The sequence below is a fragment of the Anser cygnoides genome, chromosome 21, assembly GCF_040182565.1.
Source record: "Anser cygnoides isolate HZ-2024a breed goose chromosome 21, Taihu_goose_T2T_genome, whole genome shotgun sequence".
Lineage (NCBI taxonomy): Eukaryota > Metazoa > Chordata > Aves > Anseriformes > Anatidae > Anser > Anser cygnoides.
Window position 1 is genome coordinate 7984688 of NC_089893.1, and position 23332 is coordinate 8008019.

General features: G+C 43.0%; 1 protein-coding gene across 2 annotated transcripts in view; it reads right to left on the reverse strand.

Annotated features, from left to right (window-relative positions):
* Positions 1 to 671: 671 nt before the first annotated feature.
* Positions 672 to 23332, reverse strand: part of BARX2 (BARX homeobox 2) — a 38286-nt gene continuing 15625 nt past the window's right edge. For both annotated transcript variants that reach the window (XM_066981277.1, XM_048063519.2), the window contains exons 2-4: positions 6269 to 6566; positions 3244 to 3328; positions 672 to 1993 (exon numbers count right to left, since the gene is read on the reverse strand). In XM_066981277.1, the coding sequence (XP_066837378.1) occupies positions 1742 to 1993; positions 3244 to 3328; positions 6269 to 6566 (635 nt within the window). In that variant the 3' untranslated portion in view covers positions 672 to 1741. The remainder of the gene's footprint in view (positions 1994 to 3243; positions 3329 to 6268; positions 6567 to 23332) is intronic.

The window sequence follows — 23332 nt, forward strand, 5'->3', positions numbered from 1 at the left end:
GTTTCTTACAAAAGAGCATTGCTCAACTCTGGTGATTTTTTATTATTATTATTATTATTTTTAGATTTAGGTGCATCAGACCTGTAGGTACACCTAAATCTGTAGATTACAATGTATTTAAGTACTTAGCACAGTGAGTGGAGCAATGCACTTCACTGAAGTCAGCTGGAGTTTTGCCATGTAAGTATTACCCGATGCAGATGCATGTGCCATTGCAGAGCTAATGATGAGGTGGACTTAAAGTCTTTCAAATATCATTGAGCAAGAAGCTGGGAAAAGAAAAGAAATCCTTTCTCCCCACTGAACACTCCTTGAATAAGTCACTTGAGAACTATGTGTGTGAATTGTTACGCACCCCCTCGTTTATTGGCTGTCCAGATACAAGTGCAGGTGGGGAGGTGACAGAAAAAAAGCTAGAACACCAGTGATCCCACCCTGAAACGTTCATCTGCACCCAGGGACAAGGTGGCATCAAAAGCACCCCTCACCTACCTTCGCAAGGTGCTACAAGGAGTTTGCTCAGCGCTTCCTGCACTGTGGTGTTACGGAAAGTTTGACGACTCCCATTTTCTCCAGTTTGTTAGAATGAAAAACCTAGCCCAGAAGTGTCTGGGCATTCTGAAGAAAAGTAAAAATAAAAATCTAGCATTCTGAAAGAGAAACAACAGCAATGTTTTTATTTATATATTTAATTTTTAATTAAAAAATAAAGGTTATCTTAATACATCTCTTGCAGCCTTTGGGCAAAATGCACCCTTAACAAGACTTTATGAAACATGATGCACATCTGTTCTTGGCACACATCTTAAACACGAACTTTCTGCAACAACTTCTTAAATCCATCCTTCTCCCCAAACCCTGGAAACATTTAAATGTTCTTTAAAAACCTTACAAAAATTAGAAGTGGGCCCAAAGCAAAAATCCTAGATCCAAGCATCCCAAAGCTTTTGGAGCAGACTCAAATCCAAATCCTCATCTCATTCGAAGTTTTATCCTGGATCACTGCAAATTCACAGACACGGCACCCAAATAACCAAGAGATATGAAATCTGAACGCTGACCCGGGGATCAATCTCTCTTCAGAAGCTTTGATCTTTATACGGGGCCAAAGCAAACCCATGGGTCTGAACTCTTTCCTAAAAATGTTGAAGTTGGGCCCATCCCTAACAGAAATAAGTGCTGGTTACATGATGAAATGGTGCTACCACAGCTCCCATTTCTTAGCTGTCCCTGGTCTGAGACCAGACCAAGTCCTCTGTCCATTTGCACTACTAAAAGGCAAGGATAAAGCCAAGCGAACACACTGAACCCTCCAACAGTCATATCACTACACATTTGCCTCCCGCAGCAGGAAAGGAGCCCTGGCCTTCTCCTTTATTTGCCAGGAGCTGTCTCAGGTTTCTAGATGCAGTTTTCTCTGGAAATACGTCCAGTTTCTCTGGAACTCCGTCACTATCTGTGGGAAGGCGTACACACGCCACCAGAGAGACAGGTCATCACCACTCACACAGGATGTCTTTGTTCCACTGTGGCCCATGATGGCTGATTCCCAAAGGCACAAAGTGACAAATCTTTCGACTTATACACAAGGTCTACATATATATATATTTATATATATATGTACACACACACAATTACATACATATTTAAATATATATATATATATACACACATATATATATATTTGGTTTTGGTTTTTCTTTTCTCTTTTTATCCCCCCTTTCCCTTCGTTCTTTCCCTTTTAACTTAATGGCGTAGCCTCCTCTGAGGAGGGTGCTGGTATATGTTCTGGAGACTTCTCTGTCTCTGAAGAGCCTTCTGGCTTCTCCTCTGTCACTTTAGGTTCCTCAGGGGCTTGAGATCCCTCCAGCTCCTGACTCTGAGCCTGGCTGTTCATTTTCTCTTCCGCTTCAATTTCCTCTGAGGTGGGAATGGAGTTTTTCTTTGGACGGCCTTTGGGCTTCGTTGGAGCTTCCTGCCCGCCTTTCAACACCTGGAGCAAAGAGATTAACAGTCAGCATCAGTCTGAACGTCACTGCTGTGAGACTGCCTTTAGAGGGTAGGATGAAATTCAGCTTTGACTTCAGAGTGGATCCATGGTTTGATCACCATTGCAGCTTCATAGAAATTCCTTGCATTCACGGAGTGAGTTCACTCATTACCTCAACTAAAACTAAATGCAAACAATACCAGTAAGGACACCTAGAACTCTGGAGCTGTCTAAGTCAGTTCCTACAGCAGGCCCAAAAGCAATCTAAGCACAGAGTCCTCAAGATTACATACAGAAAGATACTATGCACAATTCACTTCCTTTTTTCGAGTGTTTGCTTTAATCAGAGCCCAAGTAAGAACAGTCATACTTTAGCCAGAATTTCCTCTGGCTGCCTATTCTCTTGCCAGTTCCACTTTGGCTTCTGAAATAGTCTTTATTATTAATATTATTATTTTTGTAACTCCTGCATTAAAAGACATGACACCCATCTAACCTGTGTAAAGGCAGGGAGTCATTAGAATAGGTCTGCTCTTATGTTTAATTCCCTTTCCCTTCACAAGCTGCAGCCTGAAGACACTTTCAGCCAAGGATCTGGATCCAAGCTATTCCCAAATTTGTTTCAAGTGGCAGTAACTTCTGCAGCGCTCACATACACTCAAAAATTCAGTTCTGATGCAGTGCAGAACTGCATCTCCTCTACTGGGTGGGAATACATAAACATCTCCACCGGAGAATTCACAGCATCAGTTCCCAGCAGGATTTATGGATAGCTCTCCTTTCTAGAAGCATTTTAATTGGAAAAGGGCCATGAAGCTGGAAGTACAAGAGGTGAAAGGAAGGTATGAAAAGCAAGAATCAGTTATATTAGTGCTTAAAACTGCATTGGCTCCCACTGAGCAATATCATCTTTTTGGTCTACATGGATAACCGATCCCACAAGTGTTAAGATCACAAGAATGCCAAGAATGCAGAGGTAGATACTTTGGTTCTTTTCTCTGCTGTTTTATTTTCTTTCTTCTCTTGTCTTCATATTCTTCTTACTGCCTGTTGTACAACTAGCCCACCACATATGCTGTAGTGTGAGGTTTTTTGTGTTTTTTTTTTTTAAGTGTATTTCTACAAAAATTCAGAAAGAATAAAATAAAATTTGGTATAAATAGAGACAAATCACTGACACTATACTCAGCTTCAGAACCCATTCTTTTAAAAGCAGTTTAAGGACTATGGAGAAATGGTAATGAACCACTTACCATTTTCTTCCATTTCATCCTGCGGTTCTGGTACCACGTCTTCACCTGGAGCTGAGTCAGCCCCAATGACTGGGCTAAATCGAGCCTGGAAAACAAGACAGACGTTGAAATGACTTGACAGAGGATGAGAAGAGCCCAGATGCCAGGGGCAGCCAATCCAACACTAAGTGCATATAACAGGAGGACTGCCAGAAAAGACTGCTATTTGTTCCTCCAATCTGTTGTTTGAGAAAAAGTCAGACAAAAGTGGTAAACCACTTTTGGGTGAAAAGATAGCTGCATCTTACAGAAGAAGCAAGAATATTTAGGTGTTTGCAGCACTGATTTGAGAAATGAACTCTCTCATTCGTTCTCTTTTCTCCTTCTCATGGAGGAATGAGCAAGCCTACAAATATCAGAGGTTTTTCTGCCCTTTTTGAAACACAGGACTGTGGTATTCCAACTGCTGACACTCCACATTTGTGCATGAAGCTACTGGTACACAGCATCCCTGAAAAACAGGTCTATGGTGTCTGAAGCAAACACGTAAGAAGAAAGACACTCAGCTTCAGGCTGCCTTTGAAAGCGTTGCTCCTTATATCGTATTTCATCTTCACTACCTACATGATGGGGATAATGATACTTTTTCATTTCTCATGGAGTAGTAGTACATCTAAATCTATTAATTTCTTATGCATTCTGCTACTATAGGCAATTTAGGCTTATAAATGAATTTATTATTTGCGTGTTTAGCTTAAGGGTATATGTGGCAGACAGCCCATAATCCTGATTCATTCTCTGCAAATCTCCAACCTGTGCAAGTTCATCTGAAACCATTCATTAAAACCCAGGATATGAAGCAAATACAGCTCAGAGTAACCCTTTATCCTTCCCCACAGGTGATAGTAGCATGCATCTGGCAGTGTTGTAATGGCGTTGCACAATGGATGGAGTTGGAAATCCTCAGCAATGCAGGGCAAGTGCCCCAGCGTCACGCAAGTCCTGCAGGTGGGACAGCTCAAACAGAGTCACATTCCAAGGTGTTCTGGATTATGTGAGCTTTTTGGCAAATATTTCCCCACCTTTGCATGGAGAAACACACGGGTGGTTCAAGGCCAAGTTTTTCATAATACGACTTTTATTTCAGCTGGGTTCCTGAGGCAGACAGACGCACTTTTGTATTTACAAACACCTCTGTACTCCACACCAGCTCTGTGCTCACACACATACTCCTAGCTTCATTCTTTTCCCCACTTTAGATTCCCTACAGGTTTGGTTTGCCTGCTGCCTATGCCACTACAGAAAGTCTGCAAGATATCCCACTGACTTAAAAATGCCACCACTGTTGTGTGAGTAGCAGAATCTAGCAGGGGCATTATCCCCTCGTACCGCACTCCTTTACTACTAATAAACCAGGTGCTCCAGTTGCCATCCAAGCAGTACAATGTTGCACCCAGGCCAAAAGCTGCAGGACTCAACACAGAGCACAACCCATTGCTTCACCATCACGTTTCCAGCCATGAGTTCACAGAGAAACACTGCTTGGCTAACTCTTGCCACAGTGCACATCTTATCACACTTTGATTACCTGCAACCAGTTACCACCTCTTGCCACACACATTATTGTAACCAGCATTGCCTAGAAACCCAAGGAAACAAACCAAGAGGGGGAAGAGGTACAGGGACAGGAATTGCTCATCAGCCTCGAGCACATACAAAGCCAAGGAACAGTCATACTATTAATTTAATTTACCAGCCCTGAGTGCTTCAGCAATGGTGTCAACAATCTGCTTATGTGAAGCCGTGAGGAGTCAATACAGGAGCATTAGGAACTCTGAAACTGTACAAGACAGTTCAGTCTTGCCCATGAAATTCGGTTTAGCTGTGATCCTTGGCTTCGTGACAGGCAGTACAAGTAGAGAATGCTGACTTCAAAACCAATTTAAATATTGGAATTCTGCCATCTGTGGAGCTCAAGGTCTGGTCAACCTTTCAAACCCTCTCTAGGTTTACAAACTTAATAGGAATTGGACAAAATCTTTTTCCTGTAATTTAAGTTTGCTGAGTAGTGTCCAAGGTCTTTAAAATAGATAGAACCTTTCCTTATTTTAGTTCGTCCACTTGTTACCAAGTACTCCCTAAGAACTCGGGACAGAAGCAAGGCAGCCTTCAAATGTATGCATCCCTGGCTCTGTTTCCCTGATGGACAGGCCAGTAGCTCCTCATTGAATTGCTAACCAGGTTTGCTAGAGGAAAGCTAGTTCAGCAGCCAGCTGAAGCCACAGCCAATCTCCCAGCCTCCATAGAGACACAGCCATACACCATTGGATCCCAGGAGGAAGTCAGGCTGCATTTTTTTCCAAGGGTCTAGCAAGAACAGGAAAGGGAGAGCTTTTGCTCTGTTTCTTGTGCATCTCTGAGTGCCTGCTAGCAAGCACATTTATCAGCATGTGACATTTCCATTGATACAGTCTATCCACGTCACCTTTGATCCCAGGAAAAGTTAGCCTTGAAATTGAATCTGGTCATCTGCCCATGTTCTTGGCCAACAGCAGAGGCATCTCTGTGGAGCTAGAAGGCAGCACACTGCAGCCAGGGAGCATCTGGTATGGGAATGAGAACAGCTGAGCAGGGCTGCAGCAGCCCTTTCGCTCTCCTTCCTTTTCCTAGTTTAGGAAGCAGTATTTTCCTGCTCCTTTCTAAGCAGTATTTATAGCCACTCACAGGCCTTCAGCTAGTTTCTACCCTGCCTGGTTGTCCCCATATCTAAAAGGGACAGAAGTGAGCTACAGATGAATACAAGGTGTGATCTGGCTGTCTTTCAGATCAGTCACTGTCAGTGCTGTCCCTGAAAAGGAACCAACACTCAAAGGTGACACTGAGCATTCAGATGCACTGCTGAGATAAAGCAGTGAACCAGAATGTTTCCTAGATGAAGACAAGAGTTTCCTGCACAGCAAAATGACTCTAGGAGGTGGTGCATAGTGGAGAGCATGATCTGTGGCGGGCAGCTTGTATTTCACTGCCCAGCCCAGCAAACTCCTACCTGTCAGGGGTAGACAGATACTTCTGCTTCTGGAATTTCTTCTCCAAGCCCATTAGCTGGAGCTCTGTGAAGATGGTCCTACTCCGGCGTGGCTTTTTTAACCGAGGTGTGGGCTGCTCTGCCTCCGACTCACTGCTGGCATGGGTCTCGCTGGCTGGGGTCTCCGAACTTGCAGTCCCTGAGGAGGCCTGGGCAGGCAGCACACGGGAGCTGGTGGCAGCTGGCACGAGGTGAGGGACCACAGAGGGCTGCCTGGTGATAACGGAGATGAGAGGATATGCCCTCAGAGAAGGGGACCCTGGCAGGGAAAAAAGAAGAGGTGGATAACGGTGAGTTGAGTGGCAATGTGGTTAAGGCATAAGAGCATTGGAGAGAACAGGGAGAGGGGAACACCTTCCCTGGCTCTGCCATTCAGCTATTAAATGACCACAACCAAGTCAATTCCTCTCTCTGGACCTGTTTGCTCTTCCAGATTGTGTTTAGCCTTCTTGGGCCGGCAGTCTCTTGCTGTGCATTTCATTTTCCTTAGCATAGAGTGTCTATTTTCATTGCCTTTTTTTTTCAGGAGCTATTAGGACACACACTGTTGAAGTCATCCATTTAATTACCCCAAGAGACTAACTCAGAGCAAACAGGACAAAATCTGTCCCCACTCATGCAAATCTGCTTCTCTACGGACACTAGGACAGGGTTCATTTGAGATAGTTTCCTAACCTAACCTCCCTTTATATGTGACAGAAAATCTCAAGTCACAGTTCACCTAGCCCTCTATCAGGTAACTCAAGAAGTCAGGCGGATCACACTTCTATCCTCTGTTGTCCATACTGACCCCACTGACCATACAGGCAGATGAGGCTGAATAGGTAAGAGGCAGATTTCCTCACTGACTCTTAACTCTACATTTTATACCAGCCAGTGCATACCAGCCCTCGAAGTAAATCAGCAGCTCTGCTCCAATCCTTTCGGGCCAGAGCCAGTCTGGGATGACAAATTTAAACACTCCCAGACACTACAGGAAGTTCTGATTCACTTCAGACCGCCTGAATTTACAGCTATAGACAGATTTCTGCTCAGCCTTAGCCCCAGGAAATCAAATGTTCCTTTAAATCTCTGGGCAGTGAAATATGGCCACGTACGGGAAATGTGCACTCATTGCAAGGTGGCTCTGTATACAACTTCGCAAACAACCTGCGCAGTCTTGGGCAAGTCATTTTCTTGCTCGGTACCTCAGTTTACCTCATCTGCAAAAGGGAAACAATCCTTCTTACCTACCTTGCTGGTGGTAAAACATGGATTAAAGCTTAATGTACATAAAGTATTCTGAGATCCTTAAGATAAATGGCACTGTGGAAAGGAACGTATTACACCAACACGCCCGATTGTGAAACTCTTAATATGAATCACCACTAATGAACATAATGATCTATAGGCCTCAATGAGTCTATTTTGGTGAGTAACTCATCACCAGCAGAGGAAAGGTGTTACCAGCCTGGCCTGCTGATGACCTATATTCCTTACCCTCGTCCCCAGCATGAAGGGTTGTGGGGTCATACATCAGGTATCAGGTAAACAGCCGTGCAGAGGGTACATAAGGAATTCTGAAGCTTGTTGATTGGCACTTCTCCCCACAAACACTTCAGTCACAAGGAAAATTCAGCCGCTTACAAAGTGGGCTTGGAAAATTTTTGCCAATACAGTGTAAATCACAGCAGTCTGCATACAAATTAAGCCTTGCTTTTCTCCTCCGCATCTTTGCAACACCATAAATCAAAACATTTCCATTAAATTTAAGTTATTCCACCTAAACCACCCAGGAAGTACATGAGAGATGAGATCAGAATTGCTTAGCCAACAACTGCTTGTGTAAAGCGTATCTGCATCTTCTTTCTGTGGATTTTTTTCCCCCAGCTGATGCCTGCGTGCAGATCTACTACCACCAAGTGAAATGGCAGAAATTCTGCCTTGATTTACCATCTCAGTGGCAGCTCAAAGAGCGTAAATCAGGAGAGAGCTGTCCTTTGCCTTACACTACTAATTCTGCCCTCGCTGATATTTCTGCACCTGCTGACACCAGCCAGCTATGCAGAAGGTACAGCAGATCCTGCTCCCACAGTTTATATCCTCCCAGCCAGCGCCTGCTGGGACAGGCCCCTGTGGGACAGGAAAGGCAATGCCAACACACCACTGGGACATTCTTCCTCTGTTTCAGCCAAACTGGCCTGAAAGAGTCAACCTCAACCAGCGCTCAAGCTTACATGCCACGAAGGAGGGCGTCTAGCCTTATGGCATGCTCCAGGGGGCCAGGGGGCCCTGGCTCAAACCTTCCCACCTGCTGAACGCAGCTCCTGCTCCCCTACAGCTTCGTTCCCTGAGCCTTATCTCACAGCCTGAAACACCGTCCCTGCCCTTGCACATGGGTGGTTTTTGGCAAAAAATTGATACTTTTACCCTTGTACCCTAGTGTGCTTCCAGCACGGCTCTCTGCAAACCACAGGACTGCTGAGGAGTAATAAATCACCAGAACCCAGAAACCCCTGCAAGGCTCCAAGTGACAAAATCCTATAGCGAAACGCATTTTTACACGGGACTCTCTTCAAGCAAGGTCAGCAAAAGGTATTTGGTATCAGAGCAATCAGGGATATTTGTTTTCCTGCGTGCATGGTAGCAGCATGTGGAAGTGCTCGGGGTGAGGGAGACTAGCTGTGACGGTCCCAGAGCTTGCCATTGGCTTCAGGCTAATTTTCTAGTAATTAGGTAAGATCAGGACGACAATCATAAGAAGACCACTTTCCTCCTTCCAGGATCAGCAGTTTCAGCGTGGCTATTTTTGCAGGGTAAAACAGTGGCTGGTTATTAGAGAAGCAGATGACACTGGGGTTGCTCGAGTGTTGAGCACCTGAATGAGGGGATACATTTTCCAAACTGTTCAGCAGCCAGCAACTGAGACCTGGCAAAAGCTCAGCACACACTTATTTTCGGTGCCCACGTCAGGACACTTATTTACTTACACAACTTCTGAAGCTGCTGCTCTACTTCTGGACAAGTAGTGGTTTGCAACTGCTGAGCTGCTTCGAGCTCCAGGTGGTGAACAGATTTGTGAGGCTGTTGACACCAAGTGCCTTATTTGTTTATCATTTGTGATCATAAGAGAAGCCTTTGCTTATGGCATGACCCCAACAGATGGGACGGTGCTTTTAGAAGTGATTGTAAATAATAAAAGCATCAGCTGATGTTCAGCTCAGCCATATACATATACAAGACTTCTCAGCTTTCTGCCCTTGGCCTGATGCGGGCACAGGATGGCTAGGACAGAGTAAGGACAGCATTTAGCAAAAAAACAGGGGTTCAAGGCTTTCAGTGGGGAAAGCTGGAGGTCAGAAAGAGGGCAATGTTGTAGCAACCACCTGCAGTTAGGAAAAAAAAAAAAAAAAAGCAGAAATAGCTAACCTCTACATTGCTACTAGATCACAAAGAAAAAAGCATAAGTGCAGCGTCCTGTTCCCAAAGTTCAAAGACAGCTGAAGTTGAGTTGGTCCACTGTTTCTAGGTACACTATTAAAACAATTCCCCTTAAACCATCTGTACAGTTCTTACCCTGATAAAGTCTTGGCTTCCAAACACTACAAAATCTGAGGCTAGATCTTAATTTCACATCCCCCAGAGTTCAAAGGTATTTCTAGACTGACATGGTATTGTAAGAATGGAATAATTTCCTAATCTTCAACAAATTAAATGCTGGCAAGCAGCTCGTCTGCTCAGCACTGTTGTGACATGCTCTGTCTCCCAGGACGGGAAGGAATGGAGATGAAGCACTCTGCCTTTTCATACCTGCCTTACAGAACAGTTTCAGCTGAACGTGTACTTTCCCATATCATTCTTTGAGTACCTTTTCCACTTTTGACCCACTGTCCTTTTGCCCTCAAAAACCAAAAAGAAGTCCAAATATGCCAGAAAATGAGGAATTAGTTTGCTACCCTAGCAGCACAGTGTTTTAACATTCCCCACTGATACAATCAAGAGGCAGCACTGATGAAGTGCTGTGAAAACACCACAGGTTTAGGATTCAGGAGTTCTTAACACTCTTTATATGAGGACGGTGTCTTGCTACGTGGTTTTGTACAGAAAAGTCCTAATTTTATGTATTTGAATATTCTTCATCACCCTGTTCTTAATTTTAGGATAGTTTCATGTTTGCTGTGCTGCTGAATAGTTCCCAAATACTTGGGAAGTTTTAGTATTATCCATACTTCATACCGTACACAACTGGGGGAACGGTGCTTACACAACAGTTTTGCTGTAATTATTTTAAGCATTTAACTAGTCTCAATTTTAAGCATCAAGAAAGCTCTTATTTCTGTCCATCTTTATAATGCTAACATCTGGCCACTTGGTTGCTAAAACTAATAAAGAGCTAAAAATAAAAAGGACATTGGATCTGCAGAGTGTTTTCCAAGGATCTGAAAGCATTTTGTTTCGCTATTTAAATCAGGCCATGTTGGCAGCCTCCACGCAGTGAAGAACAGACCTGACCCTCGCACAATGCACTGACCACGCAGCCTTGAAATGAACTGGCTTACTCAAGCCACGCAGGTCTAGAAGAACCCTGGACTCCTGTTTCCTAATTACATGCAAGATATTTTTCCTAGAAATGTATCATGATCTGACATATTCACAAGGATCTTTTTCTCACGTGTTTTGCTTTTCAGTACTAGCACCAAGAAGAAGGACAGAGAATGTGTCCCGTTTTCCCCAGAAGGTCGCAGTCAAGAAAGTCAATTTTTACTGGCCAAACCAAGCCAATAACCCAGGCATCAACCTGCAGTGTATCAGCCTTCAACTTCCACTTACCACATATACGAAAACAAGGAGTAAAGCAGCAAAGGCTCCAGACTCCCCACCCGGCTCCAAGTCCCGATACATGAACTGAGAACAATTGCTTTTCACCAGCCCAGCCTGCAGCCAGCTCCACTCATCTGCTGGGATGTTTTGATTAAACTTATGACCATGAGATATGATGCAATAGGTGCACCACCATTGAACTGTATCACATTGCAAAAGTTTTAATTAAAAATAAATGCTTCAAACAAATCTTTTTCTCTCCTTTTTCCCCTCCCCTTTCTTGCTGGCTTATTTTCAACTGCAGCAGACAGAGACTAGAGGAAAGAGAAAAGGGAAAGCACTAATTAATTGCACTGTTTGACTGCCGGCAATGGCAGAACAGTTTTCCTCCTAGGCAAACTCAGCTAATTCTGTTTTGGAAGGAAAGGAAGGAAAGATTTATGGATCAGCTCCTCTTGGCAGGTCAGTCCTGCTCGGAGGCAGAATGAAATCTCACTCCGAATGGGCTGCAGTGAAAGGTAAATAAAAAAAGAAAATGAACTTACGACTTAGGAAGGTCTATAAATCTGCTGTCTCCCAAGTGTCAAAACAAAAGGGTACCAAGAAGGAGTTGGGTTCATTTAGGAGAGTTTCATTTTGCCAAAGGAATGAACAGCCTATTGAAAGGAAAAAGCAAGCCCTGAGCAAAGCAAAGAAGGCAAAAAGAAGAAATGTTCAGAATAAGCAGAACCAAACACAGTTTGTTTAGCAGAGAGGGCATTAAATCAACTTTCTCCACCAGATTCCCAAAAACAGATTTGCCAGCCATGCCATGGCCACACATCTTGGCTGGACTTTGCCAGCAGCTTCCATGGGAATGGAGCCAAGGCAGAGCTGAGCACAGACCGGGTACGATCCAGCCACTCAATTTGGCCCAGGAGTCAAGTGGTCAAAGACAGCAGCCAAACACCTACGGCACGCACTGGGACACAGGATGTCTTCTCAGGTCCCAGTGGGCTCCTTTGCCTTGTGGCTGCTCGAGCCTGTCAGAGGTTGGCTAGGGACATAACACGGCTCTTGCACAAGGGCCGTGCTTCTGCTTGCTTCCTCAGCCACCATGTACCGTGCAGACCTGCAGCACCTCTTGCTCATCAGAAGAACAGCAACGAGCTGTGCATATAATGGGCAAATTCATTCCCCCATAGAAACAAGTAGTTAGGAGAGGGCTGAAGGGAAATAACTGGGTCTGCCAGCCTCTTCACAAATAACTCAATAAACAGCCCTTTCCTAGGTGCCCTCCTCATTGACGTGCCATCATTAACTAATGCTCAAATCCCCAGTTCAGAAACGACCTGGGTGATGTTCATGCTATGCAGCATGGTGCTGTGCACAGATCCCTCAGCTATCTTTAGAATGGGAAGCAGCACAGCCATGCCAGGGTATGATTGCACCTGAGCTAATTATGGCCTTAAAAGAGGTGGGCTAATTAGGCTGTGAATACTGTGTTGACAGCTTGACAGCTTCCAAGACATGAGTTGGTGTATTTGTATGGTGTGGCCCTTGCAACACGTTGACACAGATGGTCTTTCAGACATAACTACCCCTCTTGTGTCCTCTCCTGATGGGTTGGGTGTTCAGGCATAGCCCCAGCATCTTCCTGAAGCTGTTCCCTGCTCAAGTCAACTGAACCTCAAACATGCAAATGCTACTTCTGGACTTGAATGTTTTTAGCATCCCTATCAAACCAAGGTTGGCCAGAGAGATGCTGGTAGATAACCTGCCAGGAATCCTTTGCACCAACCAGTGAAGACTGATTTTCTTCTCATTCTTTCCAGGCTTACTGTAAGACACCCCTACAGAGCCTGCCCCTCTTTGAATATTGAAATGGCTGGAAAGCTTGGATGCAATCCTCTGACCTTTAAAAGGGCCATAACTCAGCTCTACAATCAGATCTTTCTGTGGCTATTACATATTAAATAGGAATTCTGGAACTGGGAACACTTGATAATGCTCTTTATCATCATTCTTTTCCAGCATCTCGGCACCTAAGAGCCTGGTTGATTAACAGAGTTAACACTGCTCTGAGAGGGCAGATTTTCATTTGTTCTTGTTGGTTTTGTTTGTTTAAATGATTGTTTTTTGTCGTTGTTATTTTTGTTTTTCTACTAGCTCTTTTTCTTTGGTTGCATGGGGAACCAGTTGTAGCTAAACAGGAGCCAAAGTCTTTGCTATGAGCAGAGGTGAAGGGCACTTCTGGGAGATTTTGAAAGCTTCCATAAATAGTCCCAAAACTCAGCTCAAGTGCACAGAGCCAAAATTTCCATGGGAATCATGAGTGTCACAGAGGCTATGGGGAAAAAGAGCAGTCAACCCTGAAATCTAAGTGCAGAGCTCGAGTACAGACACACTGGTGGTGCTCCAAAAGAGTATTCAGTGAGGTTCCTCAAAATGAAGTCTAACTGCTCCTCATCAGAGGTTGCAGGTAGAGCTCACACCATATTCTCTTTCCAATTCAATTCAATAAAACCTATTAGCCTGACAAGGGCCATGAGTCTTGCCAAAATTAAATGCAACTCAGCTACACAGCAAAAAGTTGGCCTGGTAGCTAATGGCTTCTCTCCCATAGGGAGAAATCCAGAGCCAACTGATGTCCATGGCAAAATGCCCATCAGCTTCAGTGGAGCCAGAATTTCACCTGCGTGTGTCCGCAGAAGAAAAAAAAAAAAATAGTGCAGCTAATTTTAGTGAAGCAAAAAAGATCCTTCATAGGGCACTCTGATTAAAGGACAATTCTCTTGGAACCTATACCTTCTGTGATGAGTCAAGCCAAAATTAAGGCTTATCCTCCTGGAGTCTTATTTTGCCTTCCCTAGGCACATTAGATAAAGTCACTTCCCTGTTCAATTAGATTATTACTATTTGTTTTTTTTCTGAGGGGGGAAGGGAGGAGGGTTGTGTTTTCATCTAAGTCAGTTGCAAACAAAAAACCCTGATGCCTGTAAATATTACCTTTTATAATACTGAATATAATGTATTGTCACTAGAAACTGCTCTTCCACCATGCACCTCTCACTGTGCAACTACCCATCCAGCTACCCAGGGGTGAGCAGAGCTGGACTCAAACTTCAGCTGCCCTTACCTAAGCCGTGGGGCACTTGGTCCTGTAGTTGAGTTTAGGCCAGTTTCAAAGCCACAAGAAAAATTTCCTGAGCATTCGGAGTTGCGAGATACAGGTTTTCTGTTTCAAGCCTGTCACCTTTAGCAATTTATCAACGTAATGCTTCAGTATAACTTTCACATAATAACAGTAATTAATAAGTTTGAATGCATCTGAAGCATGCATGCCGGAGGCCTTCGCACACACACACACACAAAAACTAACCAGAAAGATAATTAATCCTTACTTAATAATGACATTTGATATTTATATTGTGCTTTTTGACTTCTTTAGGGCAGTGTACACACAGTAAGTAATTGGTCTTGAGGAAATGATGAGCCTGAGAACCTCCCTGAATGAGAACTTGCCTCTCTCCTGCTGCCGTGGGCAGATGTGTAATACCCTGCCTTGGACAGGGCTGGATGTGGGGCAATTATCTATCCTAAACACAATCCAAAAATTCACCTGCAGCACCAATGCCTCCAGCAATGCCAGATCCTTGAAGGGTGGCACCACAGTTCTTCTGCCTGGGATGGCAGTAACCATGATAACAAGCCAGCTTTGTTTGAGAGCCGTACCGGTGAGGGAGGAGATAGGAATGCACATTGAACCAGAGTCAAAAGATCTGGTTGTGCTGCTGTCCTGGGGCTAGTCACTCCATCGTGGTTTCCTGCTATCCTGAGATATCAAGGCTTAGCTGCTGAGTTTCTTCTTAAGTGCAAAAAAGATAGGACAAGCACCACCTGGGCGCTACAGGTTGTTCTCCCTGCACCCAGTGACCTTTCTTCCAGGTTGTCTGCGAAATGGGAGTGTGCCAGGACCTTGTCATATCCTTACTGAAGAAAATTTATATGGAAAAGGATTTATTTATTTAAGAAGTATTTAAAGAATCTCTTTGGCCAGTGCTCAAGAAGTCCTTTGTAGCAAATGTAATAGCACTCTGCCTTAATTAGTGGAAAGTGAATCAGAAAAATATGCACTGCCTTTCTATTCTGAATTATCCCGCCTCACACAAGGGGCAACCTGCCTTTGGGAACAAAGTCCCCCTCGATTCACTTCCATCCTCTTCAGGCAAACTGGGCATGGCTCAGAGGTTCTGCTCTTTGTCTGAGGCTACAAGAAGTGATTCTGTTTGGGATTCCTCATCTTTACCAGATGATCCGTTTAAATCCTACCCAGTAGGAAAGGAGGTGCTCCGAACCCAACCCAAAGGAGATCCTCAGATCTCCTTTAGGATGTATGGGCTCGAGGCCATCACAACTGGAAACAGCTCCAAGTGGCGGGTGGGTTTGGATGTGAACCTCCATTCCAGACCCTTACTGTTTGGACTCCGAGGGAGTTTTAAGACCAGGCCACATTAGTCCCAGGGAAATAAACACAAGCATGTCTCTATAAACCACAGTGTTCAGATGGTGCAGGAAAGTTACTGGGATACAAGCCACCAGCTCATTTACCATATCTGTATCGAGGGACACTTTGACTCCATTAAGCCAACATCAATTTGAATCCCTTTCTTTTGAACTAAGTCATGTTAAATACTTCAGCCAAGATTTTCCTCCATTATGCAGCACAAGACTCAACTCTAGAGCTCATCACTCGCTGGACCCAGATTTAATAAGCAAAGTAGCCAAAAGATGACAGAATCAAATAGCTAGCAGGAATGGATTTATAGGCAGTCTCTGGTCTCAGGGGTGGAAGAGAAACACAGCACCAAGGCGACCCAGCTCTCAGGGTGGCTAAGCTGAAGCCGCAACAAGTTTCTGTCTTTGCTGATGACAGCCAGATGACTAGACACCTCAGGACACCGGGGAGAGATGTAGGAGGCCAAATCCAGAACTCCGTACAGATGGTCTCACCGGGTAAGGAGCAACACTTGGATTTAGGTCTAGAAACTGATCATCAGAGCTGAGAGGGTACAGTTTAGTGGAAGGATAAGTCATGTTATGCTCTTCATACTGCTCCCTAAGTATCTCTTACTGGACACTGTCCAACATACTAGCCAATACGGACTTTGGTCTGACACATTAGGACCATTCTTATGTTCTTACACATTTGATAAATAAATCTGCCTTCTCTCAGGATTTCAGAGTTTCTGTTCAAGTTCAAATGCATAATGCTGTGCATGCATAAATCAATCAGTCCTTTACTTCCTGCTCTGTTAATTATTATCACAACGTCCATAAGCAAACACTGGCCTTGGTCAGCTGACTAGCCATGCACACAAAAGCACTCTTCAGGTTTCTCAAGCCCACCCTTGTGTGAGCTCCGGCAAAAAGCTTGCCATAAATATCACCACCTCTTCCTGCTTCGAGCCTCTAAAACACTCTGGTGAGTGACACACGGGAAGAAAGAAAGTTCAATTGTTTCTAAACACCAGACTGCTTAAATTTTGTCTGATTGATCTTTTGGAAAATGCTTTTTTCTTCTCAGGAGAACAGTAGATCTGTGTTCAAAAACCACACACAGACCCCTCCTCTTTTCCTCCACTCTGAAATGAAAGGGGGACTTGAGCAAGTACCAGTGCTAACCTGAAAGAGACCTGTCACTTCTTGGCAAAGCCTTTGGCTCTTATAATCATGGCTTATCTCAAGGATCACCCTATTAATAATCTTGCCCCCATCAGGACACCTTTAGCAGAGAGGTTGGTGTTACTGAGCTGCATATATGTTTCTTTGATCTTGCATCTGCCTTAACAGAGAGAAAACTCATCTCTGTGCTTCTATGCACAAAAATAAACTCTGTGGACGATTTGGCTGAACAGCTGCACAAACAATGCAATTTAGATGGATGCAAATGATACACAAGCAAGCTGTGTTCAACCTGTCCATCCTTTGTGTCTGACAGTTAGATCAGCAGTCTTAACCCAGCTCTTGTGGCTAGTGGAAAGAAGAAATGTCGATGGAATAAAGCTACATATAATGCTCACCCCAATATTACTCTAAGAACCCTGAAACCTCGCTGTCAGAATCCAGAGCACCTTCAAATAAGGATTTCATTCAAACCTGATTTTTTGGGTTGAAGAAGCTGACAAAGACTATGTCAAAGCTTCCAGCAGCACAGGGCATTGCTATTTTTATTCCCTCACTTCAAACAACAGCTCACTCAGGTCACTCTGTGGATTGAATCCTATCCCAAACAAAATCAATCGAGGTCAGCTAAGCTTTCACTTTATGGATGGAGGAGGGAATACAGATGAATTTCCAGTTCCCAAAGCAGCAAATTCTATAGGACTGTCTACATTATATGAAGCTAGCCATGAGCTGAAGTTACCTCAAGAACCTTCAGTGGCTTCATCACTGCCTCTACCTGCCCGAAATGGACACAGGGAGGCAGGATGCTCTCAGCGGTTACTCGCCCAGACTCCAGGCAGACTGATATTGTACTCGCTTCAACATCTGCACTTAATTAGCCAGCCCTGCGGTCCAGGAGTGAGTGAGGACAAGGAAAATCGCATTCACTACTACAGACATCATGGAAAGAGCATGTCAGACGACAGCGTTACACATGTATTTTCACCACAAAGTATAGCTGGTGGATGAAAGCACAAGGAGATCCAATGAGGCAGTTATGGGCTTGGTCTGTAGGGGGGATATGGAGACTAAACAAAAAGCAAAATAGCCAATTGCTTGGTGTAAAATGCTGCGCCCGCAGAGGATGCAAAAGTCACAGCTGCCGATAGCACCACAGAGGTGTCCTGCTGGAGGAGCCTTGCCAGGACTCCAAACTTCAGCATGGCCCCTTCCACCCCATGCTGAGGTGTACTGTCCGTGCCAGATCTACAGCCTCTACAAATGGGAATAGCTCCCAAAATCAAAAATCAGTCTGACATACAGACCCGGCTCATTCATTTCAGGGTGTTTGTTTTTTCTTCCCTTTACAGGTGAAACACAAACAGGTTTAGCTCCTATTGCAGTTCTCAAAAAGCAAGCCAAAAAATGTCTCAAGGATAGGCAGTCTCACAATGGATGCGCCCAGAGCAATAGTTCCATGAGAAAAATGTCAACCTTAGAGAGGAGCAAAGCACTTTGGCTGTATGTAACCATTTACATGTCAGAAAAGCGATGACAAGGTCTCTCAGGTACCAGGCCGCCTATACCCCAGTGCTGTTAGAAGGACAAGCCAGAAATTCCAGTTGGTGAGCTCTAGAAAGTTCCGGTCTCCAGAGAATATGATCCTTCACTCATGCCAGACATCACAGTGCTGGTTTTTTTTCTGTCCTGATAGGAAGTCAGCCAAGGAGACACTGTTTTCACATCTCCAGACAGATGCAGATTAGACTTAGGGTGGAGACTGGGCCTAATTAATCATAAGGGTTCGAATTAGGTTTCTACAGGTGCTCCAGTTCTGCTAGCTTTAATTGTGAATTAATGACATTATGGACACAAACCTTAGAAGGACGCCTGTTTCAGACACCTCCAACCTAGAACTACGAACACTCCCTATAAATGCGCTGATGAGGGATCTAGATGGGAGACCCTCCCTCACCCTGAGGTTTGGAGGGGTTTGAGTCAAAGCTCTGGTTATCACCCATCTCCGGTTTTCATCAGCACATCTGTTTACCTCTGATTTTCCTACGGCACTTGTCACTGTGGAATGCAGCATCACCACGTTCCACAGGTACATCTGTGACTCTATAATCTCATTTAAACACCAATCAGAAAGGTCAATACGCAAAGGACAATACAGCCCTTTCTTCCCTCCACATGTGTACGCGGGCGTAAAATCCCCACCAGTACTAGCATCAGCTCCGGGATAATGGGAATATCGTGTTGTTCCCACTGACTTTACTAACTCTCACTTGACTCATAAACGGCAAGAAGAATCAAGTTTTGATCAATTAGGTGTAGGTTTTGGGGAAGGGGGACACTGACATAGCATTTCCGGCCCTGCCAGAGCCTTAACGTACAATCTCAACCAAATCCCCAAATCTCACTGGAATTCTGTTTTCCCCACATGCAAAACAAGGATGATATCATCTACCACACAGGGCTGTTATATGGTCTGGAAAGTACTCAAACGGAAGCCACAAAGAGGAGGCAGAGGTGTTATTATCTCACACCTTGCTAAACACATTTCCCATTAATAGACTGCACAGATTGCATGAGCACTGCACTGAGAACTTTGTGTCATATGATTGTGAAATTCCTTAATGTACCATTAATATATATGTTAATAATGAAGCAATGCATGTATCCTATTGTTGTGCAACCAGCAATGTTTCCACAGGAACTCCTCCAATAACAGGTATACATGCAGTTCACGGTTTTTCAAACCAAAATAATAAATTTCATGATAATTATTATTTTTTTAATAAAGTTATTTTGAACCAAAAACAAAATTCTGGCAAAGATCAGATGTGGCTGTCAGTTTTTATATAGTAATAATCTAAGGAAAAAAAGTTTGCAGGAAATATATTTCTGATGTTTCTCAAATACTGTCACTGTCAGACTCTTATGTGGCTGGGGTGAAACTCATCCGACATTTAGTATTCCCATGCTCGTCCTGCATATGGGGTAAGAGTCTTTACATTGCTAGTGTTCTCACTAAGCTACGAAATGGTGGCCATATCCCACCTGCAGCTTTATTAGATATTCCACCCAGAGAACTTAGACAATTCTTGAGGTGCACTGCTTTATCATGAAAGACAACCAACTCTACTGATCCATCACACTATGTTGTTTTGCTTTGCCCAGCCATGCCATAATAGTTGCAGTGGGTCTTAATTTCTGACTGCTAAATGAGCCTTTAATATTTGTTTGGTGAACGGCATATGAAAGCTCTTCAATTCTAAGTAATTAAAATCATGCTGATCTTTTTTTCCTCCTCAAAGTATCAATGCCATGCCTGCAGCTACTCTGTTTCCATCCTGGAGGATCTGCTAGGAAGCCAAAGCTAAGGTGTTTCAGTTTATGTAGAGCTTTAGAAAGACTTGCTTGGTCATTGACACCAATTTTACTGTCTCCAAACTCTCCAATAAATTCGGGAGTGCTATTTTAAATCTTCTTCCTCCTTTCTTTATTAAATCATTCTGTAGAAACTAAACCTTTAAGTTAAATGGGTGCAATGTTGAATGCGTACAGCTGGCTTACTAAAAGGATTTCCCGTGCCTAGCCTGTGTATTCAGACCACCACAAATACTCCACCACCACCTCCTTTAAACACACAAAATATCAAAGTAGTTAAAAATAAACAAAAAAACCATGTGCAACTAATACTGGGGCAAAATCAGAAACTTTTTAATTTGATATAAGAATTAGCTCAAATTAACTAAATATCTCAAATTATTTTGGTTTTAGAGCTTTACTAAAATGAGTCAAAAAAGACTGAACTTAAGACAGTTAAATAACATGTTCCTTCTAAATTTGTAAAACTTCAGACTGACACACATTCCTACTCCTTTCCTGCTTGGAGGAAACAAAACGAGAATCTCTAATGAAAATGAAAAGTGCTGCATTAGAACAAATTCATCTACAATTCACCTAGTGTATCTTTGCACTCATTACGGAGAGGAAAAAAAAAAAAGCATTATTTCAATTATTTTTCCTCCTTGTGGGTCACTTTTCATTAAATTGTTGAGAAGAAAACATACTCCCACCAAGACGTTAATGTCTCATTTCCAGTACTGCTTTGGTAAAGAGACCAAATAAAAAAAATAATGGCTTCTACAATAAGACATATCATCCATCGTCAGCATGTAAAATGCAGTCATTAATCACCAAAGTAACCTACTTATTATAAGTATTCAAGCACTGGCAATACAAATGCTTATAAAACAGGGGCTCCTTTCATAATTCCCTGCCCTTGTCTCTCAATAGTTTAGAGGATTAACCCTTTTACAACGAAGGATGGGCAAACTGGTTTTGCCTAATTCCAAACCAACTTGACGTCATGGGTTCGAAAGTTCGACTTGAACTCAAACATTATCAGAAGCAGTTTGTGCTGAGGGGAGACAGCGAGAAAGAGCTCAAGGAGAGAAAAAGTTAAGAATACAGTGAAAGAACATGTCAGAAAAAACTGCCGGACATGGACAGAGTAAAAAAAAATCTAAAGGGTCAAAGGATGGATAAAAATTACTAATAAATTATTTGAAATCCTTGCAAAGTAATAAATGCAACTTTATCTTAACATATAAATGTGATTTGCATGGAAGCCTCTTCCCTCCTACAGATGTCTGTCTGGAGCGAAAAAAAAATAGATTTTTTTGTGCTTATTTAATCCTCACGAAGAACACAGTTATATGTATGCATGTCAATGTTGTAATCCCTACTGTCCGTATTACTTTGGGCTTCTCTTGCATTTCTTAGCAAAAGATTTTATAATATTTTGCACAAGTGTGTAATGAGCCACCGTTTTCCTGTAAGTAGTAGGAAAGACAAGCATTTAACTGGCTTCACGTCACATTGTGAATCAGGTACAAAGTTGAGTAAAGTTGGCCAAACCATTGAGCTTCCACTGCAAAGTTCTCTGATATTCCGTGCGTTTTGCAAAATCAAACTCCATTTGGTTATCCCTGCTCACAACAGCATGTCTCAAGCTGCCAGCTAAATGAATGCTCAGCAGAAAGTGGTCATATATTTGCAATCTGATGCAATTCCTTTTCTTTTCCTACACACCCAAAACTTCTACTGACTTCAAGGAGTAAATAACGTGGGGATGGGGGAAATAAAGAGGTACTGAGAAAAGCAACACTTGAACATCAGAGTTTAAAAGACGTAAGCCTCGCTATTCACTGATCATTGTAAAAAGTGAGACATCTGAAAGAAGAAAATCCTTGTGGAGAGAAATTAGATGAGAGATGAATTTGAATTTGCTCTCAGTGTGCAAAGTGACCCCAGTTCAACCAGAGCAATAACTTTTCACACACTTAAAGAAATTTTGTCATAAACTGAGCAATTTTGTCCAATGTTGGTATCAATTACTAGAGGCAAATGACCTGTGATTGGCTTTGGGGAAAACAATCATCTTGAGACAACAAAATAAAAAAAATCTCCTGTATTTTAAGCCATGCTAAAGCTATGTGCCAGGCACTGGGCATGAACACGTAGTTTATTCTGGCTAGATTTTTCAATTAATTAACAAAGCAGCAACAGGCAATAGCAGCTACTTCACTGTAACTTCATCTGTAGAAATTGCTCAGTGAATACCTTGTAGGCATGACTGGTTTCAAAGTAATTGAGATATGTCCTGGTAAACCATCAGCAAGAAGTGCCAACCATTGCAAAGGTACTCAGAAAATCTGCACCAGTGCAGCTTCCTAAGAAATATCAGTTTTCTCAAGATATTTCCCCCTAAAGGAAATGTCTTTCTTCAACCAAAGTTGCCATCAAGACACTGCAATGAATGGCAGTGTTTTCAGTACCCTGTAATTTACTACAGTAAAGTAACATTTTTGTTTTGCAGGCATATACTTGGAGGCAGAGAAATACAATCATCAGGTAAAAACACTATAAACATTAAAAAAAGCTATAAAGATATCAAAGTTAAGATCACTGGTGAGTTAATATGAGTCAAACGAATCACGCCTAAGCTGCACTAAGCAGTCAATATCTATGAATACATAATAGTAATGCTCAGAATTTAAATAGCTGTCAACTGATTTTAATGCATTATTACAGGTTGTGACATGTCTAATTGTGCTCCTATTAAGAAGGGAGAAAATAAGGCATGGATCACAAATCAGTAACACAGTCAAAAGGAGAATCAGGCTTTTTTGCAAGTATGTTAAAGCCACAGCTATTCAACTACAGCTATCTAGTTTTCTACGCTGCTTTCATGGTAGCATCCTTGTTTACTCGTGGGGAAGAAAACAGGCAGTATTTTTCTTTAAGCAAAGTATGTGCCGTAAGAGTCCTACATTAAAGTTTACAGTGGTTTTACCTCCTCACCCCCACTAACATTGCTGGTTAGGTATCCCTTTCTACTCTTATTTGAAGGGAAATACCTATTTCATAGTTGTAAGCTCTTTCGAAAATGTTAATGGAAGCTATTAGTTGATCCTGGTATTAAAAGAAAAGCATGTAAAACAGAGGAGGATACGAGAAGGTGAAACAACTGCGAAAGCTACAACAGCAAAAAAGACAATGAAATAA